Source organism: Mirounga angustirostris, unplaced genomic scaffold (genome assembly GCF_029215605.1).
Source record: "Mirounga angustirostris isolate CCGP_5_RB_7025 unplaced genomic scaffold, mMirAng1.0.hap1 SCAF_12, whole genome shotgun sequence".
NCBI classification, from domain to species: Eukaryota; Metazoa; Chordata; class Mammalia; order Carnivora; family Phocidae; genus Mirounga; species Mirounga angustirostris.
In genome coordinates this window covers 66,970,324-66,991,886 of record NW_026991720.1, presented here as the reverse complement: position 1 = coordinate 66,991,886, position 21,563 = coordinate 66,970,324, and the positions used below count along the sequence as shown (strand labels likewise).

Here is a 21,563-nt window from a genome sequence, read left to right as displayed (position 1 = left end):
CACCTCCAGCCTCTAACAGGAAATTCCCCCTGTTGAGTTTTCCCCAAGGTCTCTATAAAGCTTTTCTGATGAACTTGCTAGAGCCTTAATGAGAATGAATCAGCACAGATTTTCCATCATATAAACAGAAATATTTAATTTCATGAAAGGGGACTCTGCCTAGCCCACCACATAATATCTTCAGTTTTTCCTCCTTCCTGCTAATTTATTTCTCATAGTATTTTCACTACAATAATTTTTTCAGGGTTTCCCAAACCTGAGGACTATACCTACACATCATAGATGAAACAAAAAGACTTAAAAGCCTTTCCTTCATTGCTGACTCCATTTTCTTACTTGAAGCAGAAGGAAAATATTTGTCCTCTTTGTGTTTGCTTAGAATAAATTTTCCTGCATGGGCCACTCCCAGGACCCAGAGGGATAATTCTACTTCCAGACATGCCCAGGGGGCAGAGCAACATATCCAAAGATCCCACTAGGACAGTGTTTCTCACACCACGTTCAGAAAGAAACACAAGATGTTATTCTGTGTACTACCCAGAAAGGGTTCTGTGGTCAAATAAATTTGTGAAATGCTGGAAACGATGTTTTTTTTAGAGATTCACAAAACATACTGGCATGTTAAAAGCTCTAAAAGAGCTTTAATTAAAAAGAAAACCTAAGTAACTTTGCTTAACCCTATTTATTTTGCCAACTAATTTGACCACAGCACCTTTCTTCATAGAATATTAGCATTCTATAAATCACAAAAAAGTGGGAAGGAAATGAATACTTACTAAGCACCAACTACATGTATTGATTATTTGAATTAATCCTCCTAACCCAATGAGATAAATATTATTAAACCCATTTTTATAGGTTAGACATACACATACACACACACACACACATACTATAGCAAATTATAAAGCTAACCGTCTACTCTAGGTAAGTCTGATTCGGAGACCTGCATTCTTTCTACTCTATTACATTTACTGTTTAATCCCCAAACTACCTTTTTTGTGGTGACCAAACTTCAACTTACCTCTTGCCCTGTATTAGCAGATTGGTTTCATCTATGTGGAAGTCTCCATGATGATAGATGCTGAGCCTGTTGTGTTTATATGTGTCTCTCTCGTACTCAGCACAGCACCCTCAACAGCTATTGGACAAAAGAATGAATGTGGTATCAAGAACAAGTGAAACTAGAGAACTTTCCAGGGACAGTAACCCACATGGGTGAGGAGACTTGAAACTACATCACATGAGGAAAAGTTAAAAATTATAACTGCTAATCTGAGTTGGAGAAGTCTCTGAGGAGGGTAGCATGACATGATGAAGTCTTTGAATATTTGAAAGATGAGACTGTCATGTGAAAATTGGATTACTTAGACATTAGGTGGGGTGAATTTATGACCTTCCAGATTCCATTTAGGCCTGAAGTTCTATGAGCTTTTGGGCTGTTTAAGATGCATAAAAGGATGGTGTAGTTCACAGCCATTGGTGACCAATTATCTTCTTGCATGCTCACCTGTGGAATCATATAGCTTAGAATTCCTGTACTAGTCAGGGTTTTCCAGTGAATCAGAACCAATATCAGATATATATATATATATATATATATACACACTCTACGGGAAATGGCTTACACAATTACAGAGACTGCGGTATGCCACAATATGCCATTTACAAGCTGGAGACCAAGGAAAGCTGGCGGTGTAATTAAATTGGGAGTCGGAAGGCCTGAGAACCAGGGGCACTGATAGTGTAACTCCTAATCCAAAACCAAAGGACTGAGAAAGAAGGGAATGGGCAGCACTGGTATAAAATTCCAGAGTCTGTAGGCCCAAGAATCAGGAGCTCTGATGTCCAAGGACAAGAGAAGATAGACATCCCAACCCAAAGAGGGAGAAAATTTGCTCCTCTTCTGCCTTTTTGTTCTATTTGGGCCCCCAGCAGATTAAATGGTGAGGGTGGATCTTCTTTATTCAGTCTAGTTAAAATACTAATCTCTTCTAGAAACACCCTTACAGACACATCCAGAAATAGTGTTTTACTAGCTCCCTAGGCATCCCTTATAGCCCAGTCACATTGACGCATAAAATTAACCATCACAATTCTCCTATAGGGTGTCCTTACAGCTTGCAAATGTAGCCAAGGAAAAGTAATTTAAAGGCTACCAACACAACGTTTCAGTCCTACAAAAAGAACCTCAATGGTTTGATGATGGAAAAAACAAATCTTTTCTGTACCATAATTTGTCCTAGGAGGAAATTTGGCATAATACAGTAACATCTCTATTTTATTTTATTGGAATCTATCCAATGACCTTTATTTATAAGAAATGCTGGAAAACCGGGCGTGCTCTGTGTGCCGGACCCTCGGCTTGTGCAGTCCGGGGCTGCGGGAGCCGAGACGCATGCCCGTCGGGTAGCAGCCATGAGCACCCCAGCCGTGCCCCAGGACCTGGAGCTGCCCCCGAGCCAGAGGGCTCAGCCCGCGTTCAGAGAACAAAGAAGACAAAAACTCAAGGAACATATGTTAAAAAGAAAAACTTTTTTTGCATACAAACAGGAAAATCACATACCCAGCAGAGACCAGAAAGTGATGAACTCTGAGGGCCAAGTCCACGAAGAGACAAAAGTTCTGAAATTTAAAACAAAAATGGCTGGTAAAGAAAATGTCAGTAGACCTCCTGGGAACAAAAATCATGTAACAATGGGAAAAAATTGTATTCCTTTAAGACCTTCTAATGAATTAACCAGTTCAACAATAGCAGTTGACACACATAATTTTGAGGATAATAATCAAATGGGACAGTCCATACCAATTAAAGATGACCCTCAAAGTCAACACATGACATTAAGCCAAGTGTTTCATCTTAAAAACAACAAAAAAAAGAAACAAATATCCATAGAAAAACCAAAGCAAGATGCTAACATGTCCAAGAAGCTTGTGCTCGGGTCTTACCGTGGCCAAATTGTTCAGTCTAAGATTAATTCATTTAGAAAGCCCCTCCCAGTCAGAGATGAGAGTTCTGCAACAACGAGGAAGCCTTCAGCTGCTGTCCCTAAAGACCCAGAGCCTCCACCCACAGACACTCGCAGTACAACAGTGAGAAGCGATAGAGCCCCAAACGTGGTGACCACCACGAAACTTGGGAGCACTGCAGCTCAGGACAGACAGCTGGTGCGGCCTCCTATCAGAAGTCACCGCGACAGTGCTCAGGACGCTGTGAAACTGGGCATCGGGCGAGCCACTGCCAATGTTACAATCCGGAAGGGGCCTCGGGAGAAAGAATTACTGCAACCAAATACGGTTTCATCTAGTGCCAAAGCCAATTCTCAGGCTGTAGAGAGAAAGAAGACACTGTCAAGAAGCCTGACCTCTGAAACTATAGCCAGGCCTGCTTCGTCTTCTAACACCAAACTGGTACAGAAATCAAAAAGCATTGACCCTCGCAGACACACTATAGCAAAAGCAACTCTTGATAGATCGGCTCAGCCCAAAGAAACTGAAGAAGAGAGAAAAGTCCGTCTGGGTGAGTGGAAAGCTGGTAAAAGAAAAGTGCTGAAAAGGCCTCCTAGCTCAGTGGTTACCCAGCCTGAGCCTGAAGGGCAAAACGAAAACTCAGTTGGGTCCTTTTGGACGACCATGGTAGAAGAAGATGAACAAAGATTATTTACTGAAAAAGTAAACAAGACATTTTCGGAATGCCTAAACCTGATTAATGAGGGGTGCCCAAAAGAAGAAATATTGGTCATACTGAATGACCTGATTAAAAATATTCCAGATGCCAAAAAACTTGTTAAATATTGGATATGCCTTGCACGTATTGAACCACTCACAAGTCCTATTGAAAATATTATCACAGTCTATGAGAAAGCTATTCTGGCAGGGGCTCAGCCTATTGAAGAGATGCGACATGCAATTGCAGATATTCTAACAATGAAGAGTCAAGAAAAAGTGAAATATGGAGAAAGTATTGAGGCTTGTGCAACTAAGGAATACATCCAAGAAGTCAACAGTGAAGATATAGGTGTTAATCTAGAGTCAGGAAGAGCAGAAATGGAAAAGAAACCTAGAAATGTGGTATTTCAAGATGGTGAAAAAGAAGAAGATGACAAAATAAAGGATCCAACCAATGATGTTAAAACCCCCAGTACAGAAACCAGGGGCAGTTGCTTAATTAAATATAATGTGTCTACTACACCATACCTACAAAGTGTAAAGAAGAAGATCCAGTTTGACAACACAGATACTACATTTAAAGAGCTAAAGTTTCTAACACCAGTTAGACGTTCTCGACGTATTCAAGAGAAGACTTCTAAATTGCCAGATATGTTAAAAGACCATTATCCATGCGTGTCATCACTGGAGCAGTTAACAGAGTTAGGAGGTGAAACTGATGCTTTTGTATGCCGTCCGAATGCAGCACTATGCCCCATGTACTCAGAGCCTGGAACAGCACAAGAGAAATAAAGTGATGATAAGGAACGGGGCTCCTGTTTTTCCTGGGGGCTTTTGTTTGCTTTTGTATCTTTGTATGTCTCCTAGGAGTTGGCCAAGTACCTAAGTATTCATGGCAGTGCGCTCTTCTACTGATGTTCACATTATAGCAGGAATTGCCTTCTGTGCAGCAGAAAGCTAATCCTACCTTGTCAATCTCAGCAGAGGGAGTTCCTAAGAAAGGTAAATTTTGTCAAGTAGTTTACTATGTTCCTTGAATATAAACAGGTTTGATCATAATGTTGGCTTGTTCACTTTTAATAGTCTTAAATTGTTAGTCATTAAATGTAAGTAATGCGGCAGACAGAATACTGACTTTTTTTGCCTTTCCTTAATTTTGGATCAGTAGGAAAGTCGATAATTGTGATGTGATGACCCCTTTCAAAAGTGAAGACATGGAAGATGTAGCTTGCTTTTCCACCCAATTCTTGTTACCCGGGCTGCTGTGGTCTCTTGTGCTTTGGCTCTTCACTATCACTTTCCATCAATGCTAGTGAGTCTGTGGTCTCTGTTGGCTTCTTTTTTATTGTAGCTGAGGTCACCACAAACAATGATTAACTAAATGCCCCATTTCTAAAAGGAAATACTTTGTAGTAAAAAAGAAAATGTGCCAAACGCAGTGGGTATTTGAAACTTTAAATCTGAGTTTCTTTCTTTAGTTCCTTTTGTAACTTGGCTGTCTAAAATGTTAAAACTTTAACTTTCCTCATTTCATTTGATATAGTTGTAGACTATTAGAATGGAATTAGAGAAGGGATATATAATGTCATTCTCATTTAGGTAGTATTTTTTAAATAACTAATATAAAATATAACTAATATAAAATATAATAAAAACTTTACTGTTAAGTCATGTCCCTTGAAACATGATAGTTATATAAACAGTTTCTTCTCCCCACACATTAAGTATCACCCCTAAAATTGTTTTATAAGTCTCCAAACTAATACCTAAATACATCCTCTACCAATTCTATAGTTTCAAAGATTCGATAGTTTTAAAACTGTGTGTAATATAAATGTGCTTGAAAATCACAGTCTTATGTTCACTCATTCCATTTGTATAATAGCACCTATCTTTGTTCTGTTGTCTTATGCTCTAGAGAGGAGTTTTATTCTTTTATAAACTGTGTTCCTAATATTTATAAATAAATATATCTGTATAACGAAAAAAAAAAAAAAGAAATGCTGGAAAACCTTATAGTTTGTGTCCTCTAAAACACCCATCATTCATGGTTCTAGTCTACAAAAGAGATATTACAAAGAACATATTAAGGCATAAAGAGAGTAAATAATGTCTGGAAGACTTCTTGTATGTTAATCAATTAGTTGCATTATTTATAAAAAATCTTCCAAAGAGCATAGGGAACCATATTGGATTTGGGTTGGGAAGAGTGATTAGAAAGTTAAATATGTAGAGGTAGACATGGAGACAGAGATATATTCTGACTCAGGAGAGAGTAGGAAAACATGAAGGAATTATATTAAATAAAAACACATTATATTTCTATGTCTGTATATAAAACCAGTAATATTTTATCAAAGAATTTGGAAAAACCACTGCAAATGATAAAGAGTAGCTCTGCATACTGTGCAAACCTGTTTAGGATTTTTCTAAACACCAGTGTGGAAATGTTAAAGTATTAACAAAATCGACTCCTATGCAAACTATTTTCTATCCTGGTATGAAACTAATACTGTAGTGCCTAATTGTTTGTTCTGGTTTTCCTCCTTGTTCCTAATCCAATTATTTAGGATTTTCGAAACAGTGTTTTAATGCCTTTGCTAGGGAAATCATTGGGAATTGCTCATATTTAAAGCTATTTGTGTTAATTTTCTTAGAAAATAAAATGGAATATGCTTTAGATCCCTTGGAAGTCATTTATTGAACAAAATATGCTGAGAACCAGCTACATGGAGGGCATTTGGGAGGCCCAGCAAGGTGTGAAATGTGAGTCTGTCTAGAAATGCTGATGTTCCAGAGAAAGAGAAAAATGTGGTAATAACAGGAATACAAAGTAGAACGTGGCAGTCACTGCAAGAGAAGGAGAGATGAAGTAGGGTGGCTTCCAGAGAATGGTATTTATTTACCAACATAGTACATGTGTCAAATCTGGAGTCAATAGACTATCCTGGTTTCACCTTCCATGATATCTTGCTCAATACAAAAAGTCTGACCAAATGTTTAGGATAAACATAAAGTCTAGAAACATCGATAATATTTTATTTTTTTTACAGATTAAAGACTTTTTAAATGATATTATGATTGTTTGCCTATGTTTTCACATTGTATGGATATTTTATAGATGCAAAAACAAAGCAAGTTTGTGTGTAATCCATCCAAAATTATATGGAATAAGTGAGTGTCTTGGAATCCTGGATAATTCCCATTGCTCAAAATGTGAATAACACTTAATTTGCTAATAATTAATAGGAATCAATTATAGAATGATTATGGAAGAAAACAGATACCTTAAAGCCTTAATAATATATAATTGGTAAGCATAGGTAAGAGAATAACCCTATTTTTATTTCTATTGCTGGATTCTTCTTGGTTTTCTAAATATGCCCATGAGAAAAAACTAGAGATAAATTACCTTAAAATGGATAGCATGTATACTGTTTAATTGCCAGGAACTAATAAGCATTTTGAATCAAGTAGGACTGAAGGTTCTTAAACTTCAGGTAGCTTAAACTTGTTATGTACCTTAAGTTAAGAAAAATTTTTCTTCAAAGGATAATTTTATGCTCAGAATTATTAAAAACATGTAGCATAGAATGACTCTACCTTTTCCTATCGTTATCTTTTCATTCTTCTTTTTTTCTAAGACATAAGGTGACATATCCAACTGCTTGTCCTTCATCAGACATTTCTGTGAGCAACAGAGCAGAAAGCTCTAATATCTATTCATTTGTAATGTGTCATTCTGAACATATTAAGAACAATTGACTTCACATGTCATAGGTAATTAGAAAAGTCACCTTTAGTTCCAGGTTTTTAAAGTACAGTACCATATATTTTAATAAATACATGTGTTGATGTCTTTCAACATGCCTGAAAATCTTTCCGTCTCTCACTTTTATGGTGGGCAAATTATCTCTGTGGTCATTTAATTTAAAAGATGAATGAAAACATAATTCCTCTTATTTTAATTCCTTAGCTGGGATTGTACAGTAGTATTTTACAATGTTTTTCCTTGTAAACGAGAGAATTTCTTTCTTTTCTGAGGTTCAGTAACTCAGAATATTCTATTCCTAGAAGTAATTTTTAGGCACTCATCTGAGAAAACAAGAGAGTTGAATAAGGTATAGGTGAAAAATGTAAAGTTGATAAGTCATGTTCACCCAGCAGGTGATAGTAGGCTCCTGAATGTTGTGCCTTTTAGGAAGGGCAGAGTTCAGGTGTGAATGGCCACCTTGGCTTTCTGCATTTATTAACAGCAGTTCATTTGACCTGCCTGCCAGTGCATTCTAGTGGGCTGAGCTAGAATCACCCAGATGTCCAGGCCTTCAGATATGTGTGGATCAAACTTCGGAACTGAATGATGCATTTACTGCCATTCAAGGACATGGGGGGCTTATTTAAGACTTTTACAGACTTGACACATTTATTAGCAGAAGATGGACATTTAGGGCAGCATTCATTTTTCCAGATAAGGTGTCTTCAACACAGGTAAACGTTCTAATACTTATCTGTTGGAATCTTGCCTCCAGGGGCATCTTTACACCAAGCAATCATCAAAGCATCTGTTAGGTTTCAGCCCCCTTGGACTGGACCTCTATACAGTACGAAACATGACTGATCATGGCTTGTTTCTTGAAGCATCTTTTTCCTCAGCTTCCTCGATGCCACTCTGTCCTAGTTTTCCTCCAACTTCCCTGGCCTCTCTTCTGAGACTTTCTCTAAACAGCCTTTAAAAGGATACCATGGAGGTGTGGTCAGCTACAAATGATAGACGAGGGAAAAAGTAGACAATATGCCTGTACTAGTTCATCCCAAATACATATTGGAGTTCCAATGCAATTGAGGTTTATTTCTTGCTAACTTAACAGTTCAGAGTGGGGATTCAGGACTGGCAGGCAGCTACCTCACCCTACCCATTGTCACCTGCTTGCACACAGCAGAAGAGGATAAAAATGCAAGTAGGAGTCATAGCCCAGGCATTTTGGTTCGTAATCTACTATCTGAAGCATAATCACACTTAACTGCAAAGGAGACTAGAGAATGTGTTCTAGAATGTGCCTAGGCAAAGAAGTAGGGGACAGGTTTTCAGAGACAGCCAGAAAACTCTACCTCAGTATATTACAATGGATTAATAAATTGAGTAGAAAAAAACACAACATAAAAATAACTAAAGGACATACACATAAATATTACCAAAGCAAAAATGCATATCACCAGGGAAGAGACATTCAAACTCAGTATTTATCAAGGAAATGCAACTTAAAATAATGATATATCATTGTCAGATGTTTTAAAAAGCAATAATACCAAGTGCTGGTGAGTATTCAGGGAAATAGAATTCTCATATGTCGTTGATGGAAGTGCAAATTACAGTAACTTTCAAGGAAAATAATCTGCAAATATATATTAAAATATAAATATATACTTTCTAATTACAATCCAGCTTTTGAGAAACTTTGCAGTGGATGCTGTGATGTACCCCCCCCTAAATCACCTTCCAGGACTGAAGGTTCATTCACCCAGCTGCCAGGAGTGTTGCTTCTTGATGACTCACAGCTGTGTCCCTTTTCAGGAATTTTCCCCCACAAAAGGATGCTGCCTTACCCTAGGCCATGTCCCTTCCCTTGGGGCAGCCACCTGTGCTGACTGGTCAACTTAGAGGGTATTAAGTCTGACCTCCTTACCTCAGTTGAGGATATCTTTCAAGGATTGGCTCAGTGAAAAAAAAATACACGATTTCCCACAAGAGTATCTGCAAAGGCCATTACATACCAGAATGACGTAAGTCAGATAAATTGTTTTATTGGAAAGTCAATAACTCACAGAGAAGGAGCTTTAGGAGACTAGTATTAGGTGAATAACTCTGTTTGGGTGGGGGTATTTATTTGTTTATTTTTTTATCTCATGGCACAAAGTTGACTTCCCTGTAACTGCGTTATGTATGTTGGAGGCTTCATCTAATTACAACAGAGTAAATTGCCACTCTTGCTTGAGTAAATTTTCCTTTACTACCGAGTTACAACTGGACGCAGACAACTTGTTTGTACTTCAACCTGGGTAGTTTATTTATTTATTTATTTATTTAAAGATTTTATTTATTTATTTGAGACAGAGAGAATGAGAGACAGAGAGCATGAGAGGGAGGAGGGTCAGAGGGAGAAGCAGACTCCCCACTGAGCAGGGAGCCCGATGCGGGACTCGATCCCGGGACTCCAGGATCATGACCTGAGCCGAAGGCAGTCACTTAACCAACTGAGCCACCCAGGCGCCCCTAACCTGGGTAGTTTATATCCCTGTGTTTTACTTTCGTGTGCCTTATATAGTGGTTGTGATGGTTAATTCTGTGTCAACTTGACTGCACCATGGGGTGCCCAGATAAAACATTATTTCCAGGTGTGTCTGTGAGAGTGTTTCCAGATAAGATAGCATTTGAATTGGTGGACTCAGTAAAGTAGACTGCCCTCTCCAGTGTGTTTGGGCATCATCCAATCCACTGAGAGCCTGAATAGAATGGAAGGCAGAGGAAGGAAGAATTTGTCCTTTTTCCTTCCTGCATGCTTGGGTTAGGACATTGATCTTCTGCCCTTTCACTGGGATTTACACCATTGGCTCCTCTGGTTCTGCCTTTCCTTTAGACTAGGACTGGAATTACAACACCAGCTTTCAAGGTTCTCCAGCTTGCAGATAGCAGATCATGGGACTTCTCAGCCTCTCTGGTCATGTGAGCCAATTCCTTATAACAAATCTCTCTCGCGCTATTTATATATATATCCTAAGGAAATATTATAAAAATGCATATCTCCTATTGATTCTGTTTCTCTGAGAACCCTGACAAATATAGTGGTCTGCACTTGACCCTCATGACAACTTTGGGAAGTAGCTAAATGGTTATTGATGTGCCCATTTTACAGATAAAGGAGCAGTTTAAGGACAATAAAGAAACAATCATTCATCACCAGTTCATTATAAAACTGGAACTTAAACTGAAGTCTCTGATACCTAGAATAGGTGTATCCTTTCAGGCATTTTTTTTCCATTAAGTCCCACATAGGAAGATTGAAGTTGCTTCCTTTTTATAATATTTCTTCCATTTCATCAAAACCAATAGTTATCCAAGTAGGAACTTGCATCCAAGTCACACCATTTTAAGGACCCTTTTATGCACTTACCTCCATTGGGGAATGAAAAGAAAGATGCTTCTTGAGCAAGGGCTACATCTTCTTACAAGGTTTATAATGGATTCAGGACATTTGGGTCATATCTACATGATCAAATGTTTTCTCTACTAAAAGCAATCAGAGAGTGTATGTGTGTATGTATGTGTATGTATATGTGTGTGTGTGTGTCCAAAATGGCTAAACTCCTCCTGACTTCCCTTCCCATTTCTGAAACTGAAAAGCTCTTGCTCACAACTCTGAGGGTCTACAGGCTGCAGGGCATGCAGCAGCATTGAGAGGTATGCCCAAAAGGACTGTGCCAGGTCAGTGTGAGATATACTGCCCCAGGGCCCCAGCCCCTGTGGAATCTAGGCAGACTACAATGTGAGTACCTTTCCTCCTTTTGAACATGCATCTGACAATGATCTTTCATTGTAATAATTGCAGAGGAAGTAGCCAAGGTGTGGCTGTAGAACAATCAGTTCTTTTTAAAATTGTAAAACTACTCTAAGGAAGCCTTAATTTTGGTCCTTAAAATTAAATTAAAAAAAAATGTGGTTTCAAAAAGGCCTTTGTTCTGTACATACTCTGCACCTCTCCTCTTCTGTTAGCCTGCCAGCAACTGTCTAGACCTATGAGGTAGGAGTTCCTGTACAGTTGGTAAGTTTTAGCCATGACTGGAGAATTCTACAGCTGACCATTTAATGTTGTATTTTATTTTGTTTAGGGTATATCTGGTATAGCTTAACCCAGATTTAACTTTTAACTATTAAATGCCCTGCTGACAGAGACCAGTGAAAGCATAATCCTAATCTTTTATTTGGAATCCCAGGCTGAGGATGTATTTATACCTGCATCTGTGCCTTCAAATATCTGGAGGTGCATGAAGGTACAGTCCCTTTCCAGAAAGAAAATATTTCAACCACCCAGTCTCAAGTGCACAAAGGGCCCAAAGGACAGTGTAAAACCTCTCATCAGTTTATCTTTTGGTTCATATCAAGTTCGCCTCAGAGAGGCTCCCAGATACCCCATCCTCCTTGGTCTCGTTCCCTCTTCCTTTTCCAACACTTGAGCCTTGACCCATAATTGGTCCATCCTCCTTGTATGCTTCCTACAGCTGCCTCACATACTCAAGACCATGGAGGCCAGCATTTTTGATAAATTCATGGAGGGGGTTGATAATACCACATAGTGTGAGGTCAGTGGTCTGCAAACTTCAAATTGCTCAGAGTGAAGGATTTAGAGATGAACCATTTTGATGGGCTATCATAGGGATCACATCCATGAATTATGGTACTGAGTCACTCCTCCTCACAGAGATGGATGTGGGCATGGGTGAAGGTATAAAAGGACATCCTGCCACATTTTTCTTTTTCATTAAAGTATAATTGATGTACAGTATCCCATCAAGTATACATCATAGTGATTTGATATTTTTATACATTACAAAATGATCCCCATGCAAGTCTAGTTACCATCTGTCACATGCAAGGCTATTACAATATTATTGACTATATTCCCTTTATACATTACATACCCATGACTTATTTATTTTATAACTAGAAGTTTGTACCTATTAATCCCCTTCCCATTTCTCACTTACTCCCATCTCTCCCCGTTTAGCAACCAACAGTTTGTTTCCTATATCTATGAGTCTCTTTCTGTTTTGCTCATGTTTTTTAGGATTCTACATATAAGTGAAATCAAACAATATTTGTGTATTTCTGTCCGATTTATTTCCCTTAACATAATACCCTCTAGGCTCATCCATGTTGTCACAAATAGCAAGTTTTCTTTCTTTTCTATGGCTGAGTACTATTCCATTGTGTCTGTGAGTGTGTGTGTGTGTGTGTGTGTATCATATCTTCTTTATCCATTCATCTATCAAGGAATATGTAGGTTACTTCCATATCTGACTATTGTAAATATGCAGCAATGACATAGAGGTGCATGTTCAAATTGCTGTTTTTGGGTAAGTACCCTGAAGTGGAAATCCTGGATTGTATGGTTGTTCTATTTTATTTTTATCTTTTTCAGGAACCTCCATACTATTTCCCATAGTGGTTGCATCAATTTACATGGCCACCAACAGTGTGTAACGTTTTCTCCCTGTTTTTGTTAACACTTGTTATCTTTTATCCTTTTGATAATGGCCAATCTGAGGTGATATCTCATTGTGGTTTTGATTTGCATTTCCCTGATGATTAATGATGTTGAGCATCTTTTCATGTGCCTGTTGGCCATTTGTATGTCTTCTTTGGAAAAATGTCCATTCAAGTCCTCTGCCCATTTTTTAATCAGGTTGGTTGTTTTTTTGATATTAAGTTGTATAAGTTCTTTATATATTTTGGCTATTAACCACTTACTGATGTATGACTTGCAAATATCTTCTCCCATTCAGTAGGTTGCTTTTTCATTTTATTGATGATTTCCTTCTCTGTGCAAAAGATTTTTAGTTTGATATAATCCCATTTGTTTATTTTAGCCTTGCCTGAGGAGACTGGTCCAAAAAATATATTGCTAAGACTGATATCAAAGAGCTTTTTTACCTATGTTTTTTTCAGGAAGTTTTATGGTTTTAGGTCTTGACCCATTTTGAATTTATTTTTTATACATGGTGTAAGATAGTAGTTCAGTTTCATTCTTTTGCATGTAGCTGTCCAGTTTTCTGAGCACTACTTGTTGAAGAGACTGTCTTTTCCATTGTATATTCTTGCCTCCTTTGTCATGGATTAATTGACCATATAAGCATGGGTTTATTTCTGGGCTGTCTATTCTGTTGATCTATATATCTACTTTTGTGCCAGTACCATGCTGTTTTGATTACTATAGCTTTGTAGTATAGTTTGAAATTAGGGAGTGATACCGCCACCTTTGTTGTTATTTCTCAAGGTTGCTTTTGCTATTTGGGAGTTTTTGTAGTTCCATATAAATTTTAGGATTCTTTTTTCTAGTTCTGTGAAAAATGCCATTGGTATTCTGATGGAGACTGAACTGAATCTGTAGATCGCTTTGAGCAGTATGGACATTTCAACAATATGAATTATTCTAATCCTTGAGCATAGAATATATTTCCATTTATCTGAGTCTTCTTGAATTTTTTTCACCAATGTTTTATGGTTTTCAGAATACAGTTCTTTAACATCCTTGGTTAAATTTATTCCTAAGCATTTTATTCTTATTGATCCAATTATAAATGGGATTGTTTTCTTAATTTCTTTTTCTAAAAACTCATTGTTAGCATATAGAAATGCAACTGATTTCTGTATGTTAATTTTGTATCCTGAATTCATTTATTAGTTCTAACAGTTTTTTGGTGAAATCTTTAGCATTTTCTATATATAGTATCATGTCATCCGCAAATAGAGATAGTTTTACTTTTTCTTTTCCAATTTGGATGACTTTTATTTCTTTTTCTTGCCTAATTGCTGTAGCTAGGATTTCCAGTGCTGTGTTGAATAAAAGTGGTGAGATTGGGTATCCTTGTCTTGTTCCTGATCTTAGAGGAAAAGTTTTCAGGTTTTCACTGTTGATAAGATGTTAGCTGTGGGTTTGTCATCTATTGCCTTTATTTATGTTGAGGCAGTTTCCTTCTATACCCACTTTGTTGAGAGTTTTTATCATACATGATATTGAATTTTTTCAAATGCCTTTTGTGCATCTGTTGAGATGATCATATGATTTTTATCCTTTGTTTTGTTAATGTAGGGTAGCATATTGATTGATTTTCAGATGTTGAACATCTTTGCATCCCTAGACTAAATCTCTCTTGATCATAGTATATGATTCTTTTAATGCATTTAATGCATTTTAAATTTAATGCATATGATTCATTTTAATGCAAATTCAATAATACATTATATTCAACTATACTAATATTTTGTTGAGAATTTTTGCATCTACATTCATCAGGGATTTTGTCCTGTAATTTTCTTTTTTTTGTTGTGTCTTTGACTTTGGTATCAAGGTAGTGCCAGCATTGAAGTATTCCTTCCTCTTCAACTTTTTGGAATAATTTGAGGATAGGTACTAACTCTTCTTTAAATGTTAGGTAGAATTCACCTGTGAAGTGGTCTTGTCTAGGACTTTTGTTTTTTGAGATTTTTTAAATTACTGATTCAGTTTCATTACTGATAACTGGTCTATTCAGATTTTCTATTTCTTCATGATTCAGTCTTGGGAGACTGTGTTTTCTTGGAATGTATCCATTTCCAATTTGTTGTTGTATAATTGTTTGTAGTAATGTATTTTTGTGGTGTCAGTTGTAACATCTCCTCTTCCATTTCTGATTTTATTTAGGCCCTCTTTTTTCTTTCTTTCTTTCTTTCTTTCTTTCTTTCTTTCTTTCTTTCTTTCTTTTTTTTTTTTTTTGATGACTCTGGCTAGAGGTTTATTGGTTTTGTTTATTTTTTCAAAGAACCAGCTTTTTGTTTCATTGATTTTTTCTATTGTTTTTTTAAGTCTCTATTTCATAAATTTCTGCTCTGATCTTTAGTATTATCTTCCTTCTACTGACTTCAGGCTTTGTTCTTTTTTTCTAGTTCCTTTAGGTATAAAATTAGATTATTTGAGACTTTTCTTATTTGTTGAGGTAGGCCTGTATTGCTATGAACTTCCTTATTAGAACTGCTTTTGCTGCATTCCATAGATTTTGAAAAGTTGTGTTTCCATTTTTATTTGTCTCAAGGTATTTTTAAAATTTTTTTGTTGACCCTTTGGTTGTTTGTTTTTTGGTTTATAGTAGCAGACTAACTTACTGGCAATTCCTGATCTAACCTTAAATTAAGTTTTCAACCTCCAGCGGACGAAATGGAGCAGGAGAGTGGGCTGACAACAAAATATAAACTGAGAGTAAAACCAGATGCCAGAGAAACAGCAAATCAGGTCATCTGCGTTCTGAAAAACCAAGAGTTGACCTAGTTTTTCAGTTTATTCAGCATTTTCCAACACGGACTTTATTGTTTTTACAAGAGGTAATAGAGAAAAAGGAGAGCAATCATCAAACATGTTGAAAGTCTGCATAAATAGCAAGCACATGAATGTAAGTAAGAATTCTCTGGGGTCCTGCTCCAACTGCTGCCCAAACTGGACATCTTTCCCCTCTGCCTAATGCAGTTTTCAGTCAAAATACACCTGCTTTCAAAGAACTAGGTGTTTGACAAGAAGAGTTCATCTTTTGTTATACCCCAAGGAAGGTCTGTACTATGTCTCTTCAGACAGGAACTCAAGAGGGAAGTCCCACAATCTCAACATGGAAGGATCTACTGGATACCCAGGAACCTGTCTCCACAACCCCAGCAGGTTGAAACTAACAATCCATTTTAATAATTTTAACATATTTAGATAGCAAGATCCTGAGTAACAGTTGACACAAGTAGTACAACTGACCCTAGAAATTCTAGATATTTTAGGAAATTTGTTTTCATCTTTCTGGAATCAGCATAAACATTTTGCCCATTAAAAGAAGATATGCCAAATTGAAAAAGAGGATATGCCTTTTTAAAAAAAAAATCTCATTTTGGGGGGCAGAATATCCATGACTTCTGAATAAAGAAATAACCATTCTCATTCTAGACTAAATGCTACAGGTCATTTTACTTGTAGTGAACATTCTTCACATTTCCCAGAGATCACAAAAGAAAATTAAAACATTACAAATGTTGTATGGTTGCTTTATGAATTAGTTCTTTAATGTTTAAAAGCAAGTACAACAGATAAGCTTCATGGTAGTGCATTTTTTTCCTCTACGGGACCAATGAAGTGATATTTTTCATTCAGCTCTGGACTTTCTCCAGGAAATCACTAATAATTACTAATTGTATTTTTGTAAGTTAATGAAAGGATGCAGGATTTTTTCAATGCCTCCTTTCACTTGTGTAATTAATGATACTGCTTTTTTACATGATTGAGTAAAGCTACAATACAGAGACATGAATTACTGAGAAAGCTTCTTTGTGCAGTCTTAGAAAAATTAAGTCTAAATCTTAGTCATACAATTGTCTTAAAAGAAACTATTTATTCCTTTATCATCTTTTCCCCCATTTTTTTGCTGCTTAGATTTGTAATAAACACTAGCAGAAAAAAGAACCATTTAGTGATGTCCTAAACACAGTTTTGCATTTATTTATGGATGATCATATTTGCAAAAATATATTAATGGGATTTTCTTAGGAAGCCTTTTCACAGTGTTGAATATAATTGGATGTCAATAAGAGTAAACCACCCAGAGTATATTTTCTGATGCCTCCAAGGTTTCCAAATTGCAAATTTAGATAGCTTCTTAAATTTATGAAGTCATATTATTCAATAAAATCTCAAGTTATTTTATTGGATTGAGTGGAAGTTTATTTGGGGAAGAACCTGCTAGGAATAATAAGGAAAAAAAACTCATGTTTTGTATAAGAAGGTATTGGTTTCCCTTTGAAACTCTCCAGATTACTAGGAGGACATCATCATGAAAGCACATACATAGTTTCACTTACAGTGGTGTGTGTTTTGGAACATCTTACATTAAAGACTTACAGAAACTTGACCATGCATTAGACTCTTTTCTCTCCATGCAAGCTCCCTATATTTTCCTGTATTCTTTCTTTTGTCCTTTCTTCCTTCCTTCCTACATCCTTCCCTCCCTCCATTCTTTGCTCTCACTTTCTTTTTTATCCCTTCTTTCTTTCCTCCTTTGCTTTCTTACTATTACTATTATTGTAGTTATTATTATTTGCTTCATTTTTCACAGAAGAGAAATTTTTCAGTCCTTGAAGAGAGCTTAAAACCAGGTATTTATTCCCAGTTTGGGCATGAAGAAGGGACTATCACCAGATATTTCAAAACAGCCACACATTCAGCCTGTGATTGGAATGTTTGGGTTGGGGGCTGATAGCAGGAGCAGTGCAGTAACCCAAAAACAACTAAGGAGGTACCAAGTGGTACATGTTAATTGAATATCAGGTACCCAGGGCCACAATCAGGTATCAGGTGAGAGGAGCAAATTCAAAGCATTATACTACTACTAATACTAGCAAATTCAAAGCATTATACTACTACTAATACTAGCAAATACTAAAATAGTACATACTATGTGCCAGGCACATAGTTTATATGTTCATATTCCTTACAACAGTCCAATAAGGTAAGTACAATTATTATGTCCATTTTACAGATTGGGAAATGGAGGCAGAGATGGGATAAGTAACTTGTCCAAGATCACACATTATTATAAAGATTTAAACCCAGTCATCTTGTCTTCAAAATCCATCTTCTTAGCCACTATAATATTCTGTCTCTCTGCTGATTGGTTTCTTCCAGTTCAGTATCTTTTAATGAGATCACTCACAGTTAGTGTTATTTACCCATTGACATTTTGAAGGAACTGTGTTATATGCCATGACTAGGCAGTACATGTTGTGACATAGCATTATTCCTACCCAACTGCTAGGCCACTCTATTCCAAGAAAGCAAGTCTGGCCATTCATGCTCTATCCATCTTTCTATCCATCCATCTAGATATGAGATCCCCAGGATTCTCGCTCTAGGACTCCTCCCAGCAACATTTTTATACAGGTGAAATCTGGTTAGGATGGACATTGAAGGCAAAGGCAGCCTTGAAGGGGAAAAAGGCAACCAAGAGGGAAAGATTTCTGCAAAGAGAATTATGCAACCTGAGAAAAGTGGAAATAAAGCAGGAGTGTATCATGGTTAAGAATGTTGACTTTGGAATCCAGACAGACCTGGATTTAAATCCTGCTTCTGCTACTTCATTGCTGGGAGACCACAGGCAAAGTACTTAATTCTGAGCCTGTCTTCTCAGCTCTCAAATGGGAGTAATTACACATATCTTGCAGGATTATTGTGAGAATTAAATGAAGCAGTATCTGTCAAGTTCTCTCTAGCCTAATGCCAGGCATGAGGTACTTAATAAACAAGACATTCATACACATGGATCTGAACAGGTATGGAGTGGTAAGCAGCCCTCAAATTTCTGTGTGGGAAGAAATATTTCTGTGACTAAAAGTATTCATTGCTCTTTGCCTATAGAGATGTTAAGTTTTAAAATAATTTTTTAAATTAGCAACCTCTTACTCAGTTTTCAAGAATTCATACATATTTTTGAGGTTCCTTTTGAGAAGAAGCAATGCCCATCACTATGCAGAAGACACATACACACACATGTGCACACACACTCACACATAACATTGGGACAAACCCTTTTGTGGCTTGGACCTCTTGCCAAGAAATATAAACAGCAGAATGGATGAAAAACACTGGAGGTGAAAGCTGTGCCTGATGCCCCAACCCACAGCCAATGCTGAAGCACTTATGTTTGATACACACTTCAGTTAAGGCAGTAAACAAACTTCACAGCCCAAGAATAATTTTGGATTATTTATTTCTACAAACACATTCCCACTGGGTTCCTACTGATTGTGAATTAATTTCACTCGGGTATTTCTCAAGGGGAATGTTTTATGAAATTATCATATGCAAATAGCTTGTGGCATATTTTCCGTTTTATTTATTTATTTTTTATCTGCACCAGTTATTTTATGGAGTGCTTCTTCAGCAGCCCATCAAAACTTGCTTTTCAGTCATTGGGCGCAAAATATAGACTTCTAATCTTGGGGTTGGTTCACAAGTCTTGGAACTAGATGACTAATTTTCTTATTTCAGAATCTGAGAATCCAAAAGTATTTTGGATATTTCTTTGCATATTTATTTATGCCTGGTAACTCAGACAGGTACAGGGGAAAAGTCATCACGTGGAATAAATTGCAGTATTGTTAATCTCAACATGCAAAGTTATTCTATGATACCTAATTGCAATCTGTTATGCCTAATTAAAGTGGTGATAAAATGAGAAGTAGAGGATCTGAATTTTAAATAAATTTTAAAATATATGAGAATTTTTAAAGAACTTAGGGGTGGAAAACTTCTAAGTAAAATAAACCATCATGCTTAAAATAATCTTTAGACTCTCCTTTTTATGTGATTGGAAGACCACCCTTCAGAATGCTCAAACTGGACAGTCTCACAATGGACCAAGAAGTTGGTCTCTTTTAAGAATAACTAGTAGGACTCATGCTCCATGTTGCCTGGGGAGGTCTAAAGATGCATTTGATACTCTGTCTTGTGAGTTTTGGAAAGCCTAGGGCTTAGTCAATTCTAAATTCAAATTTTATGCCAAGATGCTCAAATGCTTCCTGATAAAAACTTTTGCTTCTTTCAGATTCAAATTTGTAAGTGGCCAGGCTGTGTCAACTCATGCGCCTACTGAGAACAGTAGTTCTTGGGTTAATCAGAGTTCAAGCTAGTGACAATATCTTTTGTCAGAACATTTCCATAAATAAAAATCTAAATGTGAAGAATGTTATTCATCAAGATACTAACAGTTCATTAGTAAACAAATACATCTATGTAAAATGAGTCTGGTTTCTATGGATATTCTAAGGAAACCCAGAATCACATGTTTATTTGGTAAATAGCAACACATCCCAGGGAGTCTCTATCTATTCTTGATAGTGCCTTCATCTAAAACAGGTTTACAACTACTAGACTTTGTCCTCAAGTTACATGGCAGCTTAATTTGCCTTTATATGCTCATGAGCTAAAAGACATGATAGAAAAGGATGTCTGGTAAAGAAAAAGGGCACCAAACCACTATTCCTCCAGTGTCTTGGGGATCCTAAAGGTGAGCTAAGCCTAGGCTATCCTGAGGGAGGTCTTGTGTTTGCTTCAGTACAGTAGCTCATCTGGAAATTCTAGCCTGAGCAGAAGCCCTTTGTTCTGGGGGCTATATAAGAAATTTCAGTTTTCTCTAAATGGAATAGATGTGGCTCAGAATCAGACACTCAAAACGACTGCCAGTTTTCTTTCTGGCCTCCCCTACCTGCTATGGAGGCCACATGACACCGAGTGGAGGTGAAGAAATGCATTTTTCAGAAAAGTAGAAAGATTCTCCTAATAGGGAAGGTGCAGGCACTTTAGATTCTCAAAAGTGGGAGAACCCAACTAGATGAAGTCCTAATTGGAATAATTAAGGTGAACAGCTAATTAGAGGCTTTTGAAGACTGAGTGGATGGAGGAAATGAGAAATAAAGGTGAAGCAAGCCAGAATGGCAAGCCTTCTTGACAAATTGCTGCCTAAAGCCAAGAGGCCTGATGTTCTGCCAAAGACTACAAAGACTGGAAGGTTTTAGACACTGAGAAGGGTTTCAGAATTATTACATTTTAGGCTTAAGAAGGAAGGCCCAAAGTCTAGTGATAGAGTATATTTAACCCATCTTTAAATGCTTACAATCTTTAATATTGTCCTTTAATATGATTGCCTCTTCATCCATTAGGCTATTAGGATAAGTCATTCCAGGTATTTATTTCTTTAACCAAAAAGAAACAGAATCTTTCCTTTTTGTGTGATTGGCAGGCCAGTCTTCAGAATGCTCAAACTGGTCAGTCTCATAATGGACCAAGAAGTTGGTGTCTTAAGGATAACTCTGTTTTAAAGGTAACTAGTAGGACTCAATGCTCCATGTTGCCTGGGGAGATGTGGTATATATATATATATATATACACACAAATAGAATACTACTCAGCCAAAAAAAAAGAATGAAGTCTTTCCATTTATGACAACATGGATATACTTTGAGGGTATTGTGGTGAGTGAAATAAATCAGAGAAAGACAAATACCACATGATTTCATTTATAAGTGAAATCTAAAAACAAAACCCAGACTTATAGATACA

The 21,563-nt window shown here is 36.9% G+C and overlaps 1 protein-coding gene and 1 long non-coding RNA gene across 2 annotated transcripts in view; both read left to right on the top strand.

The window, feature by feature from the left end:
- Positions 1-21,563, top strand: part of LOC135362107 (uncharacterized) — a 168,891-nt gene that overhangs the window by 86,020 nt on the left and 61,308 nt on the right. The window lies entirely within an intron of this gene.
- Positions 2,328-5,648, top strand: LOC123835802 (cytoskeleton-associated protein 2-like). The gene has a single exon (XM_045865024.3). It carries the CDS (start codon positions 2,419-2,421, stop codon positions 4,459-4,461), a length of 2,043 nt encoding a protein of 680 aa, XP_045720980.3. The 5' UTR covers positions 2,328-2,418; the 3' UTR covers positions 4,462-5,648.

What these genes read in the sequence shown, in the direction of transcription:
- LOC123835802 (XM_045865024.3), top strand. Translation starts at nt 2,419, where the DNA reads ATGAGCACCCCAGCCGTGCCCCAGGACCTGGAGCTGCCCCCGAGCCAG.